Below are 17,363 nucleotides of genomic sequence, written 5' to 3' on the forward strand. Positions count from 1 at the left end.
GGGAACTGGATTAAGAGCTTATTACATTTTCCACAACCTATTGTAATAGAACGTGTGCAAGATATGGTGTCAACAGAAAAATATACACAATGTTATACAATTTTAGAGCATATCGTATACTTGATTAAGTGTTAAAAACCAACTTAAATACAACAAGAAAACCAAGTGTTATTACCTTCTCTTTCTCTAGATTAACGACTTTGTCGAAAAGAATGCTTGTTCCCCGAAAGCAAATTGCATACAAAACACAAACACCAATCAGCAAGGGTAGACTTCCAACAACTAATAATTGGCAAAACCTTTTTTAGGGTACTGACGATCAACAAATAATTATCAACATAGGCACTGATGGAAAAGTTATATATCCTATCAGTTGGATATAGACTCAAATTCACATTGTTTGTTTTTACTGTTTGTTCTTGGGTGTGAGCAAAATGAACATTGTTTTAAACCAAACAAATAATACCATTTCAATCTACTACTCAATGTTCGCTTTGGTGGAGATAGTAGCACATAGAAGTAATTACAATATACACAAAACACAATGTCAGCTGCATTTCAAATTTGTGCACTTAAATAATCACATAGAAGATCAATCTTAATTTAGCATATTATATGATTAAAATATCGGCGGGGAATAAAAATAAAAAATCGTACCTTCATACTTTGATGAGTTTGAAAAAGCAAATTGTGATAGAAATAATTCCTACTGAGCAGCCTGTAACATGTGATTGATTCCTATTGTGATAACTATACTTCAAGTCTTCAACATTGGTTTTTATTCGTCATATGCAAAGCAATTGGGCCGGGCAGTTTCTATTGGGCTTTGATATGCCCATGCCAAAGTAATATTTTTCTATTCAGGCCACTGCTCTGCTTCCATCTTTCTCGATCCTGAATTTCCCAGATCTTTTGCTTACGTCATCATATGTATGTATATAATTTGATGGTTTGAATATATTTATGATCTGAGGAAAAAAATAGAGAATTGAGGATTGGAATGGCGTGGCTGGGGAAAGTTTCATTGGGAAACTTCCCTGATCTGGCTGGTGCTGTTAATAAGTTAAGCGAGAGTGTTAAAAACATTGAAAAGAATTTCGATTCTGCTCTCGGCTTCGAAGACAACAAATCAGATTCTTCTTCCGAAGGTACAATTCACCATCTTTATCTCGTTTTCAGCTGAATTTGTAGAAAACAACGTAAAAGGATTAGCCAGAATGTAAAATTTTGCTAAATTAGTGGATTGGTTTCATCATGGTTTAATTAGGTTCAGGATTATGGCCTACAAGTGCAGACAGAAAAGCTTTATTCGACCCGGTTAGGAATTTTATAAGTGGAGAAACTGCTTCTGAATCTTCGGAGCGTTCTTCTTCTGTTAAAGAACAGGATAGACTTTCTACGGATAATAAATTATTAGTAACTAATATAGAAGAAGAAGATAAAATTACTCCTCCTGATAATAGATCGGAAATCAAGGGGGACCAAAATGAGGGTTCAGAATCGAATGTGGTTGCGCAAGTAAGATCCACTGAAGAAACTGGTGAGCCTGAAGTTGGGGATTCAGGCACAGTGCAGGTTGAATCGAATTATCCTGCCCCTGAGGTTGTTGACACAAGTGATTCTGTTAATGCGATTCAGGAAGTAGATGAATCGGAAGTGAGGTCAGGTGTAGATTCACCGTCAGCAGCCAACAAATTAAGCATAAATTCTGTGGAGGAAGATCACGCGGAGGTTGAGATTGATAAGTCACCTTCTGTTTCTGAGTCGAATGGGATCCAAAATGAACAAATAACTGAAAGGGAAGATGCTGAAGAAGGTTCGACTCTACAAGTTGCGAATGATGAGCAAGTTGGAGCTCGAACTGAGACTAATTCAAATTCAACAGATACTGTAAATGACGAAAGTGCCTGTGAAGTCTCAGATGCTCACTTTTCAAGTGTGATTCATTCAGATCAGAGGAAAGTTGTGTCAGCTGAATCTGTCTCTCCTGACAATGATTCACCTTTAAATGAAGTTGAAAGAAGTTCACAGGCCAGTGATGAGACTGATTCCAATGAGCAACGTTTGAGCTCTGCAACGAACGGGTCTGACTCAGTAGATTATGCAGTGGAAACTGAGAAGGTGAAGAGGGAAATGAAAATGATGGAAGCTGCATTACAAGGAGCAGCTAGACAAGCTCAGGTACTATACAGTTCTTGTGCCCGGTTTATCCGAAAAGGCCTATATAATCTCTGTGTGTGATTTTCTGTAATTTTAATAGCGTGTCAATCATAAGCCTTAATTTGTTTTTAACAAACCAAATTTATTAAGTTATAAATTCTATACGTCATATTGTTTTTGGGCGTTGGCCTCTCTGCTAAGGTGGCTTTTGTTTCGAAGGTCTGTTCTAAAATCTAGATAAACCTGGAATGAGCTAATTTATTGTACTTTCTCAGTAATTTTTATGTGTCAAAACCTTGTTAAGAAGAAATGTAATCTATCTTAAATGAAGACAAATATCCACTGATGCAGGGCCTCATTTCGAATCATAGCTGGACGTACAAAGTACTGATGAAAACAATGAATTTTCCTACTAGAGGTTCACTTGTGTTTGAGATCTGTTTATCCATCTGTTTGTCCTATTGTGCTCTACAGCGAATTATCTGTCTGTCTGTCTGTCTGTCTGTCTGTCTGTCGTATTGTGCTCTACAATTATCCTTAATGTTAAGCGGAACATTGTCTTTTCAGGCCAAAGCTGACGAAATTGCAAAGCTGATGAATGAGAATGAGCAGCTAAAGGCGGTAGTTGAGGATCTAAAGGTTTGAGTTTTAGTTACATATTTGTTTTGGTTTAAGAACATAATTGAAGCCTTAAGGAACCAAAATATTAAAGCAAATATGCTGTCAGAGTGTCAGACAGAATACTTTGGCTGTGTTTGTTTCGAGGAATCAAAATTCCTGGAAAATAGTGTGATGAATGTTATTTGTTTGAATTGTATTTCTCTTCATTTAACATTTGTCATGCAACTCATTTAACATTTGTCATGAAGACTCATTTTACTTTTGGTTAATGCATCACAAAGCTCTCCAAACCAAATTATACATGCAACTTTTTCGATAGGAAGCTTCTACATTTTGACATTTTGTCTTTATTGGAAACATGGAGAATATTTGGGAAATAAATTCTATGATAATGGAGTGGGATATAGAGGTGAGGAGGTTGCCTGATCCTTTTGTTTCAATACAATCTAGATATTCAGATCCATATATCCCTATCAGATGCATTAATTCTGCTTTTGTCTTTCTTAGTCTGGATCCATTCATCTCAACGTTCTCATCTTTGCTAAGCTGAGTTTTTGAATAGGTTTTCTAATTGCTCTACATTCGTCCACAGAGTGCACAGCAAGTGTTATTTCCATCTTTTGACAATTTCCTTCCTAATTAAAATTCTTGGGTTACATAACACTCAATAAGTGACCTCCACTTAAGCATATTTCTCCAATTTCCTCTTGTGGGCGATATCCTTGCCACGAGTTGTAGTCATTATCTGTTTATAATTTATGTAAGTGTTAATAGTAACACTGTCTTGCTCCAAGTTGTTTTGAAGCTCTTGGACTCATATAATTCTTTGGTCTCAGTTACTACCATTATGTTGTTATCTGAAGTTAACATACGTTAATGCACTTATCTTGGCTATGATTATTCACTTTATAGACGTTGAGATGTTTGTTAAAGTCCCACATGGGATATGTGAAACCTTGCAATATAGTATAAATGTTATTGGGCCTCACCACTTATCACCAATTGGTTTTTAGTTGGATGCTCATACTGCTAAAGATGGTATTAGAGCAGGCTATTTTGTTTGGCCCAAAGGGCCTGTTTACTCCACCTCACCCAAGTGTGTCGTCCACATGTTACGCTCAAGTAATGCCACACGTGAGGGGGCGTGTTGAGATGTTTGTTATAGTCCTGCTTGGGATGTGTGAAGCCTTGTAGTATAGTATAAATGCTCTTGGGCCTCTCCACTTTACACTAATTGGTTTTAAGTTGGATGCTTATAATGTTTAAGAATAGATATGAAATCAAATAAACAAACTCCATCTTGAGTTTCGACCCTCTTTATATAACAAAACTTAATTGTAGAGTTTGTCTTTTTATTTTGTCTTACAATAGCGATGTCTCTCAGATCCAATATTGCATGCAAAATATTTTATTTTTGGAATATCTACCAAATCTTTTGTGCCAAACTTAACTAATATATTATTATTGTGTAAATCAAACCTTCTGGATACCATCCTATGTTCTTTCTGGTTCATTTGCCCAAGTATGAACATAGCCTTGCATTTCAAAAAGAAAAGGATTGAGAAAAACATAGAGAAGAATTGAAGATAGCCTCAATGGTTGCTATAATACCAAATGGGGCCTGCAAGCACCTTTGCTCAATCTTTTTACCTTCTTGTGGTCCCTTATTTTTCTAGGGTGATTCGTTAGTCTGATGCCTTGACCATTAACACGAGTTTGTATTTCTCACTTGGATGTATATCTAAAGTACAGAGTACAGACGCATATATATCTCCATTCATATATGTTATTTATCTCTCAGAAATGATAGTCTTTCTTCGTCATATAATCGTTGAGGGGTATTTACAGAGGAAATCCAATGAAGCGGAAATTGAGGTACTACGAGAGGAATGCCATCAAAGGGTATCAACTCTTGAAAGAAAGGTACATATTCTTCTCATCTTTTTCTCTGCAGTATTTCTGTTCTGTCGGGAACAAGATTTTTTTGAGTTTTTGGATTTGAATAATCTATGTCTTAGGCAATGGTTTTCAATAAGGGAGTGTCATGAACAAATAGCTTATTAATGTCTCCATTTTGGGTGGAATCTTTTGAGCTTTGTTAGTAAGAAGTATTTCATTTGATTAGATTGGTGACGGGGATATTTTAATATCATATTAAAATAAAGGGGAATAGAATAGACATCTAAAGAGATGTCTATGTATCCTTTATTTTATATATTTTTTTTATATTGTTATATCTGTTCTCTTTTAAAAAAAAAATGGAGAGAAAAAGAGCAGATTGATCCTATCCCCTATGATGACCTGAATTTGGGTAAAAAATAAAGGAAACTTTCAGTTGATAGGTAGAACGAGGTAAAACAGGGCCGTATCTATTTCATCGAAAGAAACATATCTTACCACCTTTCATTGTTGAATATGATAAATATTACAACCTCTCAATCTTGTGCGGGGTACTTAAAGAGTATACTACGTGATATAAATACATTTGTGGATTATAAAAAGGCCACAATTTAATAACAAACGACCTATTGCCTGTGTTAAAATGTATACACGCTTTACGTCTTGCTTAAATCCTCAAGTAATTTTATTTCTATCTTCTTTTCTTTTAGAGTATATTTATACTTCAAATTTCTTTGATAATATTGATTGAGATTTCTTAACTCTTGCCACAGTATATTTCCTCAAAGTATCTTATTGACCAGATCAAATTGAATTTGATTTTGTATTAGACGCCCTTAATATCGTTCACTACCTTAATAAGACCTGGATATTCTGATTTCTTTGTCTATGGTGCTTTGTTATGCTTATTGTTGTCCATTGAATTTTGAAGCTCGTATGAAATTTCAGTGTTCTTAACTGGTAGTGCAAAAATTTAGCGTTCCACTCATAGCAATGTTTCATGTTTTACTACAATGAAAATCTGTAGAGGAATGCATAAGGAATGCGATTTTAATGTTTTCTTGGAAATCAAGAATGAGTTCAAACGAAATATTGAAGAACGTAAAAGGCCTAAACCTCCCCAAAGTGGTCTAGCTGTATAAAGAAAATTTGAAACCTAACTAGAGAGATTACAATGGATGAGTACATGGGACATCAGTACACCTGTAGGGTAATCCAAGAGGTGACATCGTTTTTTTATAGCCTCTATAGATTTTCATTGGAGTTCATGTTAATTGAAGGATTTCAAGCCGTAGCTGAACTTTGGTGGTAGCCTTGTCTCTGAAAAGGCTTCAAAGGAATAATAAAATACGGTCCCACGTGCAGCGATAATGAGGTGATCATATTAAAGCAAGAAACGTTACTAGATCTAAAACAAGGATATATTTGGCATCAGTAATACGGTAATAGTGGGTTTTGTGTTTATCCTTATATATTAAAACTACTATGTGGGCATGCCATTTGACTTTTGTCATTGTTATGACAATGATGCACATACTTCTGTCTTATATACCATGTTTTGTATTGGAATTAGGAATTAAGGATACAAACCCCACTCTTTCTCCCTCCTTTTCTTTTTTGGCTTCTTAACAATGATCAACGGTTACATTTATTGTGAATTTTGCTCCTTTGAGATGAATATTTTTATACACTTCTTTGGCCTACAATTGTTTCTAACACTCCGGGCTCAGATTTATGCTCTTACCAAGGAAAGAGATACATTGAGGAGAGAACAAAGCAAAAAAAGTGATGCGGCTGCTCTTTTGAAAGAAAAGGATGAGATAATTAATCAAGTAATGGCTGAAGGTAGACCTCTGAAAGAACTTATGTGCATATTTTGTTATTTGTTGTCTACCCTATGAGCAAGTTTTATTTGCTCATTAATGTCGTCTATTTATCTTGATTAGGATGAGATGTTGACTAGCAATGATATTAATTACTTGGCCTTGGTTCTCGATGAGTTTTCCTTTAAATATTTGAAAATTAATTCTGTTACTCTAAGTAACATGGACACTTCATATTCTTAAAAGGGTATGGTTCTAGGGACATATATTACTGAAACGCGTAAACAAACACATGATCGTTAGGGCATTTCTAATTTTTAGGTTAGACAATTTTTTTTGTGTGGATATGATCTCACAAGTCACAGCTATAGTCAACATTGTCACAAAAATTTAGAGTATTCGGAAATTTCTAGCCTAACCAAATGTGCTACCAATTACGGTGAAAATGAACGGTCTACAATTCTTAATTTGTTAACTACATTTGATGTGGGTAGAAGTTTACGATTTGAACAGTTTTTTGCGAAAATGTTTAAAGTAGTTGGGAGATCATATCTACAAAAAAATTGGCCTAATCTAAGACTTAGAAATGCCCTAACAATTAGGAGTTTATGTACATGCTTTAATAAATCTCTCTCTCTCTCTCTCTCTCTCTCTCTCTATAATATATATAGAATCCATATATAACACTTTTTGTACAACAGTTTATACAACACCATTTTCTAAGTTGAACTAAGAGCTAATACTTTGTGGATATGGTATTATCACCATAAATATCATATCCACAAAATTTGAGTTCATTTCGAAATCTTGTTAGGGTTTAAAAGTTGATTTGAAAATGTGATTATTTTTAATGGCTAGGATTTAAACTTTTGCAACCTTCTTTTGGCATCTTTAGAAATTTCCAAATGAGCCAATTTTTTGCAAGGTTATCATCTATGATGGAAAGATGAAATCCACAAAAAATCAAGTCGTAAGTAAATTTGTAGAGTGAGATATAGGCCATTGTATAAACTGTTGTATAAAAAGTGTTGTATATATATATATATAGGGGAGGGATAGAGGCACATTCATTATGCGCACATTATAGCCACATTTTCAACATACAAATGAACTAAGGCCTAGTTTTTTGTGGAGATGATCTCCCCACCATGAAGATCATTCTCACAAAAAATCATAATATTTGGATATGTCTAACCATGTAAAAATTAGTGTTAATTTGTGTTCATTTTTGAATTTTTCATCTAACGGTCTAAAAGTTTTGACAGCATGTTATAATGTTAGATTTATTTAAATGAGTTGAATTTTTGTAAGCACGTTTTTCATGGTGGGGAGATCATATCTACAAAAAATTAGCCCTTAATTCAATTTTTAAGTCCATGATTTACAATGTCGCTATAACGTGCGCATAAAAATGTGCCTCTATCCCTCCTTTATATATATATATATATATATATCGGGCTGGCTATGTCAACATATAGAATTGACATACGGAAATGACATACGCATTTCAAAAGTGGACTTGCATATTGAACTAAGGGCTGATTTTTGGTAGAGATGACTTACATACCATGAATAATATCTCCACAAAAAATCAGCTTAATTGGATGTCTTTAGTCTTGTCAAAAAAGTGTTTAAATTTTAGACCGTCAAATAAATTTCTAACTTGAACTCAACTTTTGGTAGGGTTAGACATGTTAAAAAAGAACTAATTTTTTGTGGAGATGATCTCCATGTTGTGGAGATCACATCCCCAGAAAATCTGTTTTTAGTTCATTGTGTAGGTAGGTAGGATTGCATATGTGATTTCCGTATGCCAATTCTATATGTCGACGTAGCCAGCCTGTATACCGCACACTATACTTTACTGATCAAAAACAAAAGAACCCTTTCCTTTTTTTAAAAGACCGTGTCGGACACACGGACACTCGCGTCAGATACACGGACATGTTGTGCCTACAATTTGAAACTAGGATTTATTTTATACCCTAAAAGACTAAGAAAATAATTTGTTAACATCATTACAACTCTTTGATATGCCACTTTCATAGTTGTTTATTTGTAAGGAGGCGCTTTGTAAGGCTTGAGACCAAGACTTAGTTGTGTAACTAAAGGATAGTAATAGTTTTCCTTTTAATTAGCTGTGTCCACATGTCCTACTTCATATAGGTCGCTGGGATACCGGGATCCGACAATGCGTATCCTTTTATATATATATATATATATATTATATATATATATATATATATATATATATATATATATATAAGAAAACCTTGGTTTTGTAATATCCAAGGAATCTCTGTACAGTCATAAATAATTAGGCCCTTGTAATTGGTAGTTTATCTTCCTTGGCAGGGGAAGAACTTTCTAAAAAGCAAGCTGTTCAAGAATCACAAATCAGAAAATTGAGGGCACAGGTGTGTAACTACTTATTCTGGATCCCATCGTTCTAATATTGTGATGTTGATGTCATTGTGAAATTTCGTTAATTGTTCTCTTTCCTTTTTGATGAAAGCTAGATCAGAGAGTTTGAAGAAGAGAAGAAAGGGTTATCTACCAAGCTTCAGGTATCTGTTTAAATGAGATATATAAAAGCTCTAATGCTTTCCCAAATTGTGTGTGATAATGTTACAAAGTTTCTTTCTTTTCTTTTCTTTGATAAATTATCGGTTTTCTCCTCCATGTTCAAGTATCAACGCGTTCTCATCTGGCGTGACATTGTCTGTCGTCAATTTGTGTAATGCAAATGATGCTACAAGAAGGAAAGATGTATACTCTATTTATGGATAGTATTTATTTGTGCTATGGTAAACAAAGAAATTGCGTACATTCAAACATACATCCCCTGTACGGAGAGGTTTAATTGTTAAGAAAATGGGCCAGTTATAGATTCGCTGCCTATTGCATCAGAAGCAAATAAGATAATGCATGTTAAAAAATAGATCACTTTGTACTCACATGGAAAATGTGACATGATGGTATACAAAATCATGAAAAGAGGCTACCCTCAATTATACGTGTAATAATCCAGGATGATGAGTTGACTCTCCTCTTGTTTGTTTCGAGCCATATCCCTTTGTAATAAGTAAATCACCCATACACTGACAAAAATATCTTACAATTTTATTTTTCTTTGCAATATATGGCAAATAGGAAGTAGACTTGTCTCTTGACATACATAGGTAGCTGTGGTTTTAGCCAGAGTTTTGTTAATTTAATTTATTTTTCAGTGGAATATCTGCTGTAAAACTTTTAGTGAGGTTGACTGCAAAGTAAAAGAGGATACAATTGGTTGCTTCAATTCAGACTAGTGCTGTTAGAAATAATGTAATTGCAAAACATTTATTCTTGGCCAATCTCATGTGCTACTATCTTTCATGGATTGTTTAGCAGGAGATCTCTTTGTAGGAATGATGAATCTGATTTAATCAGTAGAGTGCTTCATATTGTTCATACACTTTGGTATATCATATTTTGATTAATGATTTCATCGTTGGTATTTCCAAAAAGATGACACACGTTGCACATGGAGAAAAGTTAGGGCTGCTTTTTTTGTGAGGATGTTCTCCTATTGACGAAGGCCGCCCTCAAAAATTTTAGCCCATATGGAAATGTCTAGCCTTGTCGAAACAATATTGTAAAAGTAAAGAATTGTGAACCATTAGGAAAGTCCTAAACTTGAACACAACTTTTGGTAAGGCTAGACATATCCAAATGGGCTAATTTTTTGTGAGGATGATCTCCATGATGTGGATACCCACAAAAAACCAGTTTGCCTTTAACTCTTCTCCATGTGCGCCACAAAAAGCGTGTGCCATTTTAATGAGTCACTTTAGTGTGTCATTACATCCCTCTCATTTCATTTTTGATAACAAATAGAAAGCAGATGGATGTTTCCTTTCTATGATTCAATTATATTACATGTAACACTGGGGATTTGAAAACTGAATTTAATGTGACATTTTATACTTATTTGGGCTAGTTTTTTGTGAAGATGATCTCCATGATGTGGATGCCTGCCAACCCTTAACTCTTCTCCATGTGCGCCACAAAAAGCGTGTGCCATTTTAATGTGTTATTTTTGTGTCATACTATCCCTCCCCAATCATTTTTGATAACAAGTAAAAAGCAGATGGATATTTCTTTTGTATGATTCAACTATATTACATGTAACACTGGGGATTTCAAAACTAAATTTAATAATTTCTAAGCACTAATTTCACGTTTTACACTTATTTTATTCACATAAAAGTTATGGTATTTATTTTTGAATTTCTTATGATGTGTTAATTGCATAAAGAGTCTAAGATGGAGGTGGCCTTCCATTTAGTTAGAGGTGAGGTGCCTAGGAAATTTCCATTTAATAGTGGAAAATCAAGGTCCCAAAGTTGGTTCTAAAGCTGTGTGCAATTAAGGTCCATCATCTATGTTGTCTCTAGAGATTGGAGGCTCTCATTGAGGGCCATCCAAGAAGTAAAGTATGCATTTGCAAAATGGATTCAGGGGAGAGACGGAGAGTATTGATCTTAGAGTCTCCAGTATATAATTGTAATAAGTGAAATAACCTCGGGCTTGGATGATGCATCAGATATTGTATTTAATGTGACATAATGTCGAGATTGCCGAAATCGGTACTTACTGTTTTTGCACGCATCTTTATCTAGCTCACTAGCTGTGAAGATTGAAATTAGATTTCAGTTTCAGTGAGCACGTACTTCAGTGGTAATTTCATTACTTGACATCCGTTTATTCAGGCAGAAGAGAATAAAGTAGAGAGCATTAAAAGGGACAAGGCCGCAACTGAAAAATTTCTCCAAGAAACTATCGAGAAGCACCAAGCAGAACTTGCTGCCCAAAAGGAGCATTACACAAATGCTTTAAGTGCAGCCAAGGAGGCTGAAGCATTGGCTGAGGCGCAGGCCAATACTGAAGCCAGAACTGAACTGGAAAGTCGTTTGAGAGAAGCTGGTGAACGTGAAGCTGCATTAGTTCAAACACTAGATGAGCTGAGGCAAACTTTAACTAGAACGGAACAACAAGTACTCTTCTGACGTATTTTCTGGTGCTCTTTTATTAGCTGTTACGGTTAACAAATTATAAAATTTCTGGATTAATTTTGTAGGCAGTGTTTCGTGAAGAAATGCTTCGTAGAGACATTGGTGATCTTCAAAATCGATATCAAGTATGTAAAGTTCTTTTGACTATACACCGTCTTCATGTTTTTTATTGTGTTGTAGTATGATGGGAAATGACATTTTCTGATAATTCTATTTAACATTGTCTTACATTGTTATCAGGCAAGTGAGCGTCGATGTGAAGAGCTAATCACACAAGTTCCAGAATCTACTAGGCCACTTTTAAGGCAAATTGAAGCTATGCAGGTTATATTGATTATTTGAGATGAATTTTCGTACACATGTTACAGAGATTACTTGAATTTTTGTGTTTACATTTTGCGTAAGAGACTGGATTTAAATAGCATTCACTTTCTCAATGGTAACAGGAGACAACAGCCAGGAGGGCAGATGCTTGGGCTGGTGTTGAACGGGCCCTCAATTCTAGGCTTCAGGTTCGAAATTTCTAGAGAATGATGTGCCCCTAGTGATTGCTGTGACACTTATCATATGCTTTGGTGTTCTGAATTTCCTTCACATTTGAGTTTGTAGGAGGCAGAAGCCAAAGCTGCAACAGCTGAGGAAAATGAGAGAGCCATGAATGAGCGCCTTTCTCAAACTTTATCTCGAGTTGCGGTGCTGGAAGCTCAGGTTATTTTCTGTTAATGTCTTTGTCATAATAACGAATATAACAGTATACACTTAACCTATGGAGATTTCCAGGTATCATGTCTTAGAGCAGAGCAAACACAATTAACTAGGTCCCTTGAAAAGGAGAGACAGAGAGCGTCTGAGAATAGACAGGAATACCTCGCCGCACAAGAGGCTGTTGCTACTCATGAAGTTCGTGTTAACCAGCTTGAAGGGGAAACCAAGGAACTCCGGAGGAAACACAAGCAAGAGTTGCAGGAGCTGATGGCAAACAATGAGCTATTACAACAGGTACTATTTGGGCTCGTTGGGACACATGCTAGATGGTTTTCTTGGCAGAAACTAAGACTTATATTGATTTTCGAAACCTCTTTTCGATCCAGTCGCTTGCATGTGCAGTGTGCAGCCACACATGATTGACAATTTGTTGTTAGTAGTGGTGTGCGTTTGATAAGAAGCATGTAACATTTGTAGTTAAGTGCATGTATGGTAACACAGAACTTGATGAGTTGAGCGGTTATATGATCTTAACTGATGTTTTCTCCAATACTGCAATGGTGTGTATAATCCCACAAGCCTTTGATCGCATATGCATTTATCTATGTTGAATAATTGATACCTTGTATGTTTATATGATGATGACGTACTCGTCTTCTAAGTTGACACTATCGGAGGAGCGGTTTTGCAAAACGATTGAATTAGTATAAATGTAGTACATATCAGGGTAGCGAGTTGGTTCAATAGTACTTGCACCTTTATAATTTCTTGGTACTGTTTTTGGTGCTACAATCTTCTTCTAATGCTTAACAAATTTAGGAGCTAGAACGAGAGAGGAATTCTAGGTTGGATTTCGAGAGAAATGCTCAGGTAGAAACTCCTGTAGCTGATCTCTCAACAAAGCAGAGGCAACATTCTCTAGAAAATGGTCAGTTGTGATTCTCTTAGTTCATTAGAGCTTCAGATCCTGTATTGTAAGTGTTCCTCAGTTAGTGGGACTCAACTATTGGTGATTATGTGTAACATAACCTTAATTTTATGCAGGAAACGTAGCCATGCATAAATTATCCAGTTCTGGAAGCCTGAGCAGTATGGAGGAAAGTTATTTCCTTCAGGCATCACTGGATTCATCTGATAGTTTGTCGGAGAGGAGGTTCCTTGGTGAGACAACCATGACTCCATACTATCTGAAGAGCATGACACCAAGTACTTTTGAAGCTACACTTCGTCAAAAGGATGGTGAACTTGCATCATACATTTCTCGTCTGGTATGCATTTATCAGTTTTTCTCGTATGCTTATTATTTTCTGTGTACTAGGTGAAAGGCTTAATCTGTTACAATTAAACACTTGACATGACATGATTTTTTTCAGTATGCACAGTGTTTTATTTTATTTTAAAGGAAAGAAATCAATTACTACGAAGTTTTTCCGGTTGCTGTTGTTCTTCTTTATTCCTCCTGAATCCTGATATTATATTATTCTTAATAATTGCCGCCTGTCATACCAGCAACATTATTTTGTTTATACACATCCATCCAAGAGGGATTGTACCCTTACATCAAATAAGGAGCACAACCCCTTGCAAAAACTCCTAAGATGATACCAAGCCACAAGTCAATGAGACAAAACACCAACATTTCACAGACTTAACATCAATATAGTATCACATAACAAAAAATCAGCCATACAAAACTCCATTCTATACTCAGGAAACCAGACCATCATCATCAAAGCTTCCAAGCCAGCCTCCTCCAACCATGCTAGCACCACTCCCATTCTTACTTCAAAATGTCTAGGAACACTAATTTTTTCTTCTTTTCTTCTTCATGAGGTTTGGAAGCGCTCAGTTCACATTAACCAGGGGAGAGAAAAGACTAAAAGGTGGAAATAGGAGGTAAATCCCAAGATTTAAAGTGGATGGGCACTGGGTGGTTAGAATTTTAACAAGATTGAACTAAAATATTCACTCATGAGGCAACAGGAGCGATTGATGCTCAAGTAATTGAATTAGTGAAGAGCCCTTCTAAGTGCACACCATGACAGCCTTTGATATTGGCAGAGGCTCCGTGATCTGCAACTGAGATGTTGTGTTTGATCAAAAGGACCACCGAGGCACCAACACTGTTCCTGTATCTACAGATGCAGCCTGTTCTCCCTATTTTAAGTTCCTTCGAAAGTTTATAAGTATGCTTTTTTCTAGAGCGTAGACGGGGATGACCAGTAAGATTGAATATTTATTTGTGGACAGATGTGGAGTATGGCTAATCATTATGTGAAATGGACAGGGGTCTATGCGAGTAAAAGGTAGTGGCTAAGAACAATCCATGTCATAAAGCAAGCCATGTTAGCTTAATCATTTGTGAAGATTGGTTGTGGCCTCTAGATTTGGGGCAGATGTTTAAGTTGGGAGGTGTGGGGTATGGAAAAGAGCCCAAGGGAAATAAGGTCTTTAGCCAAGCATGCCATCTATATTTATTCGTGGGGAGGGGCACCAGGGACAAGATTTGGGAGGATATTTTAGTAAGGGACCTCATGCTCTGGAGTACCTTCTCTTTCCATTTTACCATACAAGAGAAGAACACCCTGATCATGGATGTTGGAAGTCATTTCTACTTAGTAATCTCTAGTTGGGCCCAGGATCCAAAATTTCCTATTTGGAATCCTAAAAAGGTGAAAAGGTTATATGTTGATAATATTGGATTCTGTATGCTAAAGTTTTGACGCCTAGGACACAAGAAGTTATGTATATTATTAGATGTCGGTATCTGCTGGACACAAACCCTATCCAAATTTTTTAGTGAAGAAAAAAAAAAACTCATAAATCACTGGTAGTTTCAAATATTCCAATTCATGAATGTCAGACTAGATATTTATGATTATGTGTTATCTCTTTCCTTTAAGTGGAAAGTTACACTATCCTTTTGTCTTTGACGAGGGATAAGTCCTACATGGGCCGTGGAATATACATCAATTATGTTGTCAAGGTTGGATGTTATATATCTAATTGATTCATAACTTTGATTTTATTTTTCTCAGGCTTCTTTGGAATCCATCCGTGATTCCCTTGCCGAGGAGTTGGTTAAAATGACGGCCCAGGTTGGTGTCTGCCTATTTATATACCGAATTCTTTGTATATGACATTGATTAATTTGAGGAATATTGGTTTTTTTTTTTTGTAGTGTGAAACATTACGAGTGGAAGCAGCTGTTCTTCCTGGTATGCGAGCTGAGCTAGAAGCACTAAGACGTAGGCACTCTGCTGCTTTGGAGCTAATGGGAGAACGTGATGAAGAGGTATATATGGTTTCCTGCGGTTATGAAAAAATCTTATACTGTTGCGTTGTGACATACTGAATGGAAGTGGTGGCAAATGCATATTAAATACCAATAGCGTAATATCTTGATGTTGCACCTTATTCGCGCTTACTGTTTTCTTGTTTGTTTCCTACTTGTGGCAAGGAAATGTATGCTTCAGGAAATAATTCAGCATAAACATCGGGGGTGTCTTTTACTTCATATATCAAAATTTGTGATGTAAATGAGCGTGGTTAGATTGCAACTTTGCATAAAACAAGGACACCCCATTTTGTTGGAATTTGCTCTACGTTGCTTAGATCTGACAGTCTTACTCTACGTTGTCCTCTTGGTATCCCTGCAAAATTGCAAAAATGTACTGGTTAGGACAGAACTAACAATAGAGGTGATCAAGGGTTTGGGCTGTCTTGTTTGTTGTTCCCACCACCAAATTCTCTAACAAAGAACAAGAACTTGCAGGGATACCAAGCAGGGCCTACATTTTGCAGACAGTTTTATCTCTGCCATTTTTTGCCTATTTAGGACAGGATACTGTGCCTGTCTGTCTTTGTTATGCAGACCTTAAACTAGCAAAAGTTCTTGAATCACCTTTATTCTTTGGCATGGGTTTGTGTGATGGAAATATGAGAAGTTGTGGCAAATGCTCAAAAAATCTAACAAACCTGATTTGGGAATAGGTGAATAATGGAAAGGATGTCTTGTTAAACTTTAGAATCCAGTTGCTCTTTGATGAACTTCACACTTCTCAATTCTCAACTCCTAAGATCTTAATGCCAATGCTCATATTTTTTATGGAAAGTGCTTTCTCAGTCAAGTGGTGACATTTTTAAATATGAGGATCAACTTCTGATAACTGTCAGTTGCGATTTGTGCACTTTTTTCTCCCCATTAATACAAATTTGGTAACTTAGAGGTTGTTGTTTGCGATTTGTACAGCTGGAAGAACTGCGTGCTGATATTGTTGACTTGAAGGAGATGTACAGAGAGCAAGTAAATTTGCTCGTGAATAAGGTAGCTTTGTCACCTTAGAAGCATTTTCCTTCGATTTTGTGTTTAGCTCTTGTCTTTTCTGACTTGGGTTGCATATCTAACAGATCCAGGTAGTGAGTTCTTCTGTTGGTGCCTCGTGATCCATTTGAGTTTGGCTGTTCTGTCTTTCAGACTGCTTTGCTCTCACACTTTTGTGTTTGATCGAGTTGATCATTTGAATAATTTGTTCTTCATTCGTTTATGCATATTGTTATTTTATTATCTTCTTTTTTCCTTCTGTATTTTGGGTTTAGATATGTATGGCTCCCTGCCCTTGTTGTTGATTCAGGGCTCAATGTTGTATAGTATGACCTGCAATATCTTGCACCCATCAAAATGTTGTAAACGAAGATAATGTGGTAAAGTGAACATTTTTCTTATTCCCCATTTTGACACAGACTAGCTTTTTCAACGAATGATTTGCAGTTCCTGTTAAACGCCGTCATACTTTGACTGGTTTTGGTTGTTTCGATTTATTTTATATATTAAGAGAGCGAATGGAGTTTTGTACTGGATATTTTGGATGAGGTATACACGATGGACATGAATTAGAAAAGTAGATATGAAGCACAATTCGGATTGATTTTTGGTGCGTATAACATATGCGTTTGACGAGCTACGTGGGAATAAATGGGATAAACATGACCAGATCTTACCCTTGGCAGATATGTGCTCCACCGTTTAGATTGTTTATCGGGTTTTTTTGTTATTGGTGCAAAGAAATCACAGTATCAGTTCATCTCAAGACCCTGA

General features: G+C 36.0%; 1 protein-coding gene across 1 annotated transcript; it reads left to right on the forward strand.

Moving 5' to 3' along the window:
* Positions 1 to 863: 863 nt before the first annotated feature.
* GC5 (golgin Putative 5) lies at positions 864 to 16,990 on the forward strand. Its single transcript, XM_086603061.1, has 19 exons — positions 864 to 1,148; positions 1,268 to 2,181; positions 2,728 to 2,799; positions 4,630 to 4,704; positions 6,411 to 6,525; positions 8,859 to 8,920; positions 9,023 to 9,070; positions 11,258 to 11,542; positions 11,626 to 11,685; positions 11,801 to 11,884; positions 12,007 to 12,072; positions 12,170 to 12,268; positions 12,341 to 12,559; positions 13,085 to 13,193; positions 13,310 to 13,533; positions 15,304 to 15,363; positions 15,447 to 15,560; positions 16,518 to 16,592; positions 16,676 to 16,990. The coding sequence occupies exons 1-19, from the start codon at positions 1,001 to 1,003 to the stop codon at positions 16,709 to 16,711; spliced, it is 2,865 nt and encodes a 954-aa protein (XP_086459187.1). The 5' UTR covers positions 864 to 1,000; the 3' UTR covers positions 16,712 to 16,990.
* The last annotated feature ends 373 nt before the right edge of the window (positions 16,991 to 17,363 follow it).

Source organism: Coptis chinensis, chromosome 3 (genome assembly GCF_015680905.1).
Source record: "Coptis chinensis isolate HL-2020 chromosome 3, ASM1568090v1, whole genome shotgun sequence".
NCBI classification, from domain to species: Eukaryota; Viridiplantae; Streptophyta; class Magnoliopsida; order Ranunculales; family Ranunculaceae; genus Coptis; species Coptis chinensis.

Bases quoted from the DNA above. Each gene is read 5' to 3' on its own strand.
- GC5 (XM_086603061.1), top strand. From the start codon at position 1,001: ATGGCGTGGCTGGGGAAAGTTTCATTGGGAAACTTCCCTGATCTGGCT. The intron at 12,560-13,084 runs GTACTATTTGGG...TAACAAATTTAG, and splicing joins ACAATGAGCTATTACAACAG to GAGCTAGAACGAGAGAGGAA. The intron at 13,534-15,303 runs GTATGCATTTAT...TATTTTTCTCAG, and splicing joins CATCATACATTTCTCGTCTG to GCTTCTTTGGAATCCATCCG.